This window comes from Callospermophilus lateralis, chromosome 17 (assembly GCF_048772815.1).
Source record: "Callospermophilus lateralis isolate mCalLat2 chromosome 17, mCalLat2.hap1, whole genome shotgun sequence".
Classification (NCBI taxonomy): domain Eukaryota; kingdom Metazoa; phylum Chordata; class Mammalia; order Rodentia; family Sciuridae; genus Callospermophilus; species Callospermophilus lateralis.
Window position 1 is genome coordinate 70007251 of NC_135321.1, and position 8883 is coordinate 70016133.

Here is an 8883-nt window from a genome sequence, read left to right on the forward strand (position 1 = left end):
TGTTCCCACCTGCTCCCAGCAGGGCTCCAAGTGCCTGACTCCAATGTGCACACAGACTAAACCAAGAGGCAGCCTGGAGCAGGCTTCCAGGAAGATGGACCACAAGACCTTCCCTCTCCCTCTCTCACATGCAACCTGAAAACCTGGACATTAAGAGACTCTGAAGAACAGGACAGTGGGGGGTCCCTGGCTTCCTCTTTGCTTCCCACAGTTTGGATTTATTGCTGGAGAAGCCAGAAGACCAGAGATGCCAACGGGTGCAAATGTAAAAAATAAAATAAAGATCTCAAGAAAAGTCTGCTCTCTCTATCCAAAGGACAAGAAAAGGGAAATCCTAGCAAAACAGAAAATGTGTAGACAAAATTGCTCTCCCGCCAGCAAACACTCTGGGGAAACCACAGCCCCACCCCCCCCGACCCCTGCCAGCAGGCTGAGAGGAAGAGGAGACTCCTACCCTGGGGACCGTGTGACGAGAGCCAACACCACCACCACCCAGTGTCACCTGCTGTGGTTTGTGTGTGGTTTATCCCCCAGAGCTGAACCAAGAAGGCCACCCAAGTTTGGACTTTCAGCCTCCAAATAAACCTCTTTTCTTTATACAGAACCCAGCCTCAAGTATTTGGGTATAGCAGTGGGAAACGGACTTACAAATACCCGACCCAGCAGGCACCCTGCACTCCCCTCGTCTCTCTCTCTCCCCCTGGAATAACAGAGCAGAGCTCAAGGTCAGCCACATGCAGTGGCCATGAGGCCATCCCCCCAAATATCCCTGGAGACTTTGTGGGGAACAGCAAAGAGGCATTCCTGCCCCTTCTGCCAGAGTGGTACCAGCAGAAACCTAGGAGGGAGCCAGGACCCCCCCCCATCCCAACCAGCAGGAGTAAGGAGGCAGCACCCTTTAATGGAGGCCAAGCAGAGAACATGGGCCTCCATCCTACCTGGTAGGGAAAAAAATGGAGCCCTCTCCTCCCCACACTCAACAAATGTCGGCGAAGGCCAGTAAGGCAGATTTAGATAAGATCCAGTCTCAACATAAAACCAGAAATGCCCAAGATTCACGGAACAGTCACTTATCATGCAAAACGTTTTTTAAAAAGTCTAGTTCGGAGGTAGAAAAGAAAATCATCAGGTGGCAATGTTGAGATAACACAGACTTTAGAATCATCTGAGCAGATTTTGAAGCATTAAAAATCCTTCAACCAAGCCATTGTGAACACGCGGAAAACACAGAACATTCCAGCAAAGATTCAAGAGACCCAGGGAACAGGATGAAGCCAAGAAACCCTACGGCAAGAAACATCCTCACTAAACCCATGACCACTGCCGACCCAGGAAAGCTCTTTACACAGCAAGAAGCGACCCCTCCTCTGGAAGGGAAGGCACCGTAGGTCTGTCCTAAGAAATCCCAGGGGCCAGGGGAGGGACCACATGCTGACAGAAAAGGACAGTCAGTCACGGAGCCTGCGTCCAGAGAAAGGATCCTTCAGGAATGAAGAAGAGATCCAGACACTAGGGGATGAAGAGAACGTCAGGGTTTGTTTCCTTCCACCAGAACCTACTTGAAGGTTCTGCCACCACTCAAGAGCACCACAGGCAGGGGACGGGGGCCTTTGGGGACATTCAAATCCCAAACTGCAGCACATGGGATTCGCGCAGACCACAAGGACGGCTTTCCTTCTGACGCGGCGGGTGGAAGACACTGTGCTTTGGAAAGGGGGTGCTGAAGCATGCCTCCAACCTCAGCACCCAATACCCAGCCCGTCTGTGGAGGGTCAGCCACTCCTGGCGTGAGCAGGTCCAAGGTGAGAACAAAGAGGCCTCTTCACCTTCAAAGAAGCAGACTCGAGAGAGAAGGTCCCTGGCCTCCACCATCAGGGGGAAGTAGGGGGCAGATGCATGAGTCCAGCACAAGGAACTCTGATGAGGGGCAGGTTTGTTAACGTCCCCAAGGTGTCTATCCAGTGCCTCCAAGACACCCGCCACTTCTCACAGCAGGGCTCTGTTAAGATGCCATCTCTGGGGGGACAACACTCCTGGGGGTGCCACTGTTGGTGGCACTTTTCATAGGCACTGAACGTTTGTGTCCCTCTCCCAGCCCCGGACGCCATCCTATTCAGAGGCGAGGTCTCGGGAAGTGCCAATTAGGTCACGAGGGTGGGAAGCTCGTCTTGGGGCCAGAGTCCTTAGAGAAGGCAGAGAGCTGGTTCCTCTGTCTCCGCTCTCCCGGGGAAGGCCACCACCTGCAAACCAGGAAGAGGGCGCACCAGCCACCAGAACAGCCGTGGCCCTGGATGTCCCAGCCTCCACAACTGTGGACATCAGTATTGGTTAAGCCACCGGCGAACAGTGACTTGATATAACAGCCTGAGCTAATTCCAGGCCTTTTTCACAAATTAAATTACCATAACTTCAGTGGAAAGCACAGAGGCTTAAACATGCTCAGAATCTCCAAGCCGCCAAGTCCACTGCGAGGAAATGAGCTCCTAAAACAACTGGAGATGAGCGTAAAAGTGTATGATTTATTCACAAGCATGTTCCCAATTCTGTCTAAAATGAAGAAATTTGTAAGTGAATGTGAAATTATAGAGTATCCATCCATTTGATAGAAAATTATGCTCTCATTTAAAAATCATGTTTTTGACATAAGAAAATGCTAACAACCAAAAATAACCCTTAAAAAATAATGGCATGTGTAATCTGGGATTTGAGCCAAACTTGGGGAAAATTGCAAGGTTTTCAGTATCCTTCTATTTAAAGAGGTGGTTATTTTTCCTCCCTTGTTCAGAATCTCTCATCTTTCTCAACGGAGTCTTACAGTGTTCTTTTTAAAAGACTTGTAATTTTATTTTGTTTGTTTCCAGTATTGTTTGTTTTTCTGTTGTGAATGAAAACATCTTTCATCGTATTTTTAAGAGGCTATCGATTTTTTAACAGACTTCCTCTTATAAAAATTTCAGGATTCTTTCTGTTTCTTCCATTGTTCTAGAAGTCAGCATAACCGAATGAGGAAGACACAAAATGGGTAATAATTATAGGAAATCACAGTGATTATAGGAATAGTAATTATAGAAAACAATAATTAATGAAAATGTAGAATCTGCAATAATAGTAGTATATGAAACAACACTGGAGATGAGCACATGTTTTTAAAAAATCTATCCACTGAGCAGAGGGTGTAGCTCAGTGGTAGAGCCCTGGCCTGGGTCCCTGCAGGTCCCTGAGTTCCCTCCCCAAGGCCTAAAAAAAAAAATATTTTAAAGTCTATCTCTCTGCAAAAAAGCAAGCATAGAACAACACACCCAAAGATGCTAACGGCCTTCCCAAGACTCTCAGCTCTATCATATGCTCTTTTCACATAATATTTTGTAATGCATATTAACCTATTGAAATGAAAGGCATAAGTAATACAACTTGCCCACACAAATCATCACTACAGCAATATTTTCCAAAGCTGTATGTGAACATAAATAAAAAAGGAGTATTTATAATTTTTAAAATTTTTTTGTGTTTCTTTTTTCTTTTTCTTCCTGTTCCCCCGACCCTTGGTACCAGGGATTGAACCCAGGGATGCTTGACCACTGAACCACATCCCCAGCCCTCTTTCTATCGTTATTTTATTTAGAGACAGGGTCTCACTGAGTTGCTTAGGGCATTTTGCTAAATTGCTGAGGCTGGCTTTGAACTCACGATCCTCCTTCCTCAGCCTCCTCCAGAGCGGCTGAGATTACAGGTGTGCATCTCCATGCCCAGCTTTAAATTGTTCCTGAGTATATACACACTACATAAACCCTGTGACACAGTTACATTGGAAAATAGCAATTCCCCATAAATTCCCAAAATAATTCTTAAGTGAAGGAACTGTCACCTTTGAATACTGCTGTATTTATTTTTGGGGGGTTTGGTTTGTTTATTTGTTATTTTAAAGAAAGTGTCCAGGGGATGAGATTATGATTTTTTTAGTCTTCTATAGAAATGTTCCTTCTTAAGTGAATGTCTATTGCTTTTATATATGTGGAGAACTAGTGTTTGAGGGGGGTGTCACACGATGTGTTGTGTACGGGGACATTGTCTCTAAGAGGACAATCCCAAACCAGCTCAGTGGTACACACCCACGGTCCCAGGCACTCCCAAGCAGATTGCTTGAGCCCTGGAGTTCAAGGTCAGCCTGGGAACCCAGCAAAACTCTGTCCCAAAGGAAAAAAAAAAAATGGTAGAAGCCCCTTACCTCCAGTGAGTATTCTTTCCCAATCCCATCTCCTGCTCCGGTGACCACTGCAAAAGGCAGGAACAGTTTTAAACAAGGGAACAGAGGATTCATCTGTATACCATCCTCCTTCTCCTGGACTCCCCTGTCTGGCCAGCCTGGGGTCTAGGATACTCAATGCCCACAGCGGCCTGGCTCCACACCGCTCCAAATTTCCAGCCCTTGGCCAACCCCTACTAACCCTCCAGGGGGAAGGGCGAGTTGTTTTGAGGGTCGGGTTTGTTTCTTTGCTGTTGTGTTGTTTAAGGACCTGGTGAGGCAATAAGAAATATAGTGTGGAATGTGCAGAGAGCCTCAGCCAGGAAACAATGTATCCAGACCTGAGGACTGAAACAGGGGAAGCCGCCTGGTCAAGGGCAAACAGTGCGCCCTGTAATCACCCCCATGCCCAGTGCTTCCACCCCCCTCCATCCCTACCCCACAGGGCAGCCTGTGGAAGATAAGGGACCTAGCAAAGAGGAGAATGCAGAAATGCACAGAGGGAATAACTTCTGTCTCTAGTGACGGGTTTTCCTGTTGTCCCCACTTGTCCTCCCTGAAGTCTACCTGTGCCTCAGCAACATTCTACTCTTGCTGGCAATAACTCTATTCCCTCTTACTCATCAAAACAGGTTAGGCTGGCCAGATGTGGTGGCACACACCTGGAATCCCAGCAGCTTGGGAGGCTGAGGCAGAAGGATGGCAGGTTCAAGGCCAGCCTCAGCAACTTAGCAAGGCCCTAAGTAACTTGCTGAGACCCTATCCAAAATTAAATATTCTTTTAAAAAAGGGCTGGGGATGTGGCCCAGCTGTTAAAGCTCCCCTGGTTTCAATCCCCAGTACCAAAAAAAAAAAAAAAAACTTTTCTTAAAGATTAGGTTTTATACCTTGAGTCCACAAATGGTCAAATTCTCTGGTCCATTTGAACTTTTTTTTTTTGGTGGGGGGGTGAGGATTGTATCCTACATCACGGGGCAGAGGCTAAGCAGAGTCTTGAGTCCACCCAGTGTGTCTTGAGTCTGTGTGGAGCAGGGCGTTTGGATCCACAATATCCAGGCCTCAGCACTCGGTGAGTTCACTGGAGACAGCATGCCCTCCCAGCAGGGGAGATAGGTGTGTGCGCACACACGCAGGCAACATGGGTTATAAATCCACTTGTCATTGTAAACAATGTTCCATGTGGTAATGTTTTTAAATTTCCATTGCTATGTTTGTAAAGTTGCCAGGTTTAGCAAAGAAGGATACAGGATGCCCCGTTAATTTGAATTTCAGGTAAACAACAAATAATATTTTAGTATAATGCATTCCGTGCAATATTTGGATTGCAATATATTAAAAAAATCAGAACTTGTTTATCTGAAACTCCATTTTAACTGGGTATTCTGTGTTTTTCTCTGAGAGCCCCAGAACGGTATTACAGTCTTTCCCATTTAGCCTGGACGATATTTCTTTTTTTAAAAGATTTTTGTTTTGTTTTGTTTAATACCTTTATTTTTATTTATTCATTTTTATGTGGTGCTGAGACTCAAACCCAGCGCCCCGCGCATGCTAGGCGAGCGCTCTACCTCTACATCCAGCCCTGGATGATATTTCTAAAGACCTTAGCTTTTCCTTCAAGGAGATACTAAAGCCGTGACCTCTTGGTCTTCACCTTAACCCCAGTCAGGGGCTCAAATCCCACATGGTGGTTCCACCAGACCAATCCCACGGGGTGACCGACAGCACGGTGATCAGTGAGAACCAGGCCCATCTGGAGAACACAGCTCCACAGCCATCTCCGTGGCCTTGATGTGGCAATACCCTTACTTCATCAGGGGGCCTGGCCAGTCTTAGTTTTTAATGAAGTAAATTAACATTATTGGTATTTCAGAATTTTGAAATACCCCTTAGCAAAATGGGTATAACCTAGGGTCTAGGAATCTATAGAGAGGTGGATACAGAAGTTTCTGCCTTTGTTTATTGTGTCATCCGAGAGACACCATCATGCTGAGAAGAGGACAACCCAGGGGGTGACGTTGGGGAGACAGGTGCCCAGCAGGAGTTGAGGAGCCTTCTACCACATCTTGCTTTGTAGACAATTCTAATTTCACTCATGCTTTCTAGACTTCCCAATTTAATCAGATTTAACTGAAATTCCCAAAGGATGGAGATACACCTATGAGAAAAGAGGCACTATATCTTTGGGGGACATAAATAGGAATAAGCAGGAATAATAAAGTAAATGAGAGATGGACAGTTCCCCTTACCTGCCCACTGTCCCATCGACTGCAAGAAAGACCTTGGCGGAACTTTCCGGAAGCTCAGTAAAACGCATCTGCAGAATCTCACGCACTTTGCCAGGCCGGCCAGGCACACCAGCAGCCCGAGGAGAATGAGGAACTGTTCCAGAGCTTCCCCCATGACTGAATGGCCGCAGGTGCTGTCTCAAGCCTGGCCCGTCCCCCTCCTGGGTGGGGCCACCTAGGGGATGGCGCATCTCCTTCTGGGAGTCACTGGGTGCATTCCATTAACTCTGGGACATTTAGATTAAAGTAACATCTCTACACAACCTCTGATTCGCGGGCTTTTGAATGAAGTCTTCTCTCTGATATCTTCAGAGCACTGTTGGGCTTTGTTACCGCGGGGAAGCTGGTGGCCCTGGCTGTCATCCCAGTGACTCAGGAGGCTGAGGGAGGAGGGTCACATTCAAAGCCAGCCTCGGCAACTCAGTGAGGCCCCAAGCAACTTAGGGAGACCCTGTCTCAAAATAAAAAAAAAATTTTTAAAAAAAGGGCTGGGGATGTGGCTCCATGTTCAAGTGCCCCTGGTTTAAAAAACAAAAATTCAAAAAGTGGACATGAAGGAAAACAAGACGATGAAGAAAGGTCAGCCCAGAGTTCTGGGTTTGGAAACTGCTCGGGTTTGTTCTCACAACGACTCTGTGTTGGAAGCGCTGTCCCCAGCATGGAGATGTGAGAAGCAATGGAACTTTCGGTGAGGCCTGGTGGGAGGTCCGTAGGTCCTTTAGGCAGAGGGGTTTGCGCTCGGAGGGGAATACTGACCACCTAGAGAGTTCTCTCAAGAACAAGTGGTCACAAATGCCTGACCCCAAACCTTGAACTTCTCTGAGTTCCTGTTTCAAGCTGAGGCTGCTGCTGTGTTGTAACCCACCCTACGGTGATGCAGCCCAGGGGGCCCTCACCAGAGCCTACACCATGCTGGCTGGACTTTCAGCCTCCAAAACTGTGAACTAAATAAGCCTCTTTTCTTTATAAAGTTAGCCTGCCTCTGATATTTTGTTACAGTAATGAAAAACTGGGTAATACAGAAACCAAAAAGGATGCCAGATCAAGTCACTCATTCGTTTATTCAACAAGTATGTGCTGACTGCCTACAGATGGCGGCCCCTGTTCAAGGCCCTGGAGACATAACAGTAATGAAGCAGGGTCTCCGTCTTGGAGCTCCGATTGCAGTATGGGAGACAGAGGAGGGGAGCAGCCAGGCCCTCGTGGTGAGGAGTTTGAAATTTAGGCTGAGGGCAGTAGGAAGCCGCTGCAGGGGCCAATGGGATCATACCTCCCAAAGGTCAGGGCCTGCTGCGGGGAGATGGCCGGCCAGAGGCTGAGGGAGAGGGTGGGTGGTCCGACAACCCAAGCAGGGGAGGTGAGGAGACCAGGAAGCCATCTGGCTGCATCGGGGCTTGTTTCTTTTGTCCTTTCACTTACTTATTTTTGACTGGTGTTTTATCAACACACATCCAGGTGAAGTCACTGTGGCGTGTTGATACATGCACCGAACATGACTTTATGAAATTCATTCCACATTTCCTCCCCTTTCCCACCCCTCCTCCTCCAGTCTCCCTCTCCTTCTTCTGTTCCACTGGTCTTCCCTGTGTCTCTGTGACATCCAGTCCCCACCTCCTTTTCCCCCTTATTTTGCTCCAGCTTCCACAGATGAGAGAAGACATCTGGCCCTCGGCTTTCTGCATCTGACTTATCTCACTTAGCCCGATGGTCTCTCTTTCCACCCATTTACCAGTAAATGCCATGATTTAATTCTTCTTTATGACAGTCTTCATCTGTCTCATGTTGCTAGAGCAAAATGCCTGAGGCTGGATAATTTGTAAAGAAAACAGGTTTATTTAGTTCGCGGTTCTGGAGGTTCAAGGACATGACATCAGCATGTCCCGAGAGTCAGCCCTTGACCCTCTGCTCTTTTCTTTGCTCACTCCTTTGGTGATGTAATCTAATCTCTTGACCTTATGGACTTGCCACATGCTGAGGAAATTCAGATTTATCACTTCAGCTAGTCACCCTGGCTGACATCCAAACTAGCATGACCAACTACCTACTTGATACCATGGTTTGAACACCTATTAGCCGTTACTGAATTTGTCACTATTTATAAGTCTTTCTGGGACAAAACTAGGAAAACCTTTTTTTTTTAAGTGAATATACTTCATGAGTTATTAGAATTTAGGATTACATGAGTTTTACTTAATATACTTGATTCTGTATTCAGGTCGTCTTTCTCTGATACTGATCATCTTGACTACTAACATTACATTTGTTTTTATGTCTGGGGTATATATGCTGATGTTTCTTTTATTTATTTTTTTTTTTTTAAGAAATGGTATCTTTTTGATTCTTTGTGATTTAATT

The 8883-nt window shown here is 46.6% G+C and overlaps 1 protein-coding gene across 1 annotated transcript in view; it reads right to left on the minus strand.

Moving 5' to 3' along the window:
• Hsd17b3 (hydroxysteroid 17-beta dehydrogenase 3) overlaps positions 1 to 6643 on the minus strand; it is a 29900-nt gene extending 23257 nt beyond the window's left edge. The window contains exons 1-2 of the mRNA XM_076837238.2: positions 6490 to 6643; positions 4226 to 4272 (exon numbers count right to left, since the gene is read on the minus strand). Of these exons, the coding sequence (XP_076693353.2) occupies positions 4226 to 4272; positions 6490 to 6643 (201 nt within the window). The remainder of the gene's footprint in view (positions 1 to 4225; positions 4273 to 6489) is intronic.
• Positions 6644 to 8883: the final 2240 nt, after the last annotated feature.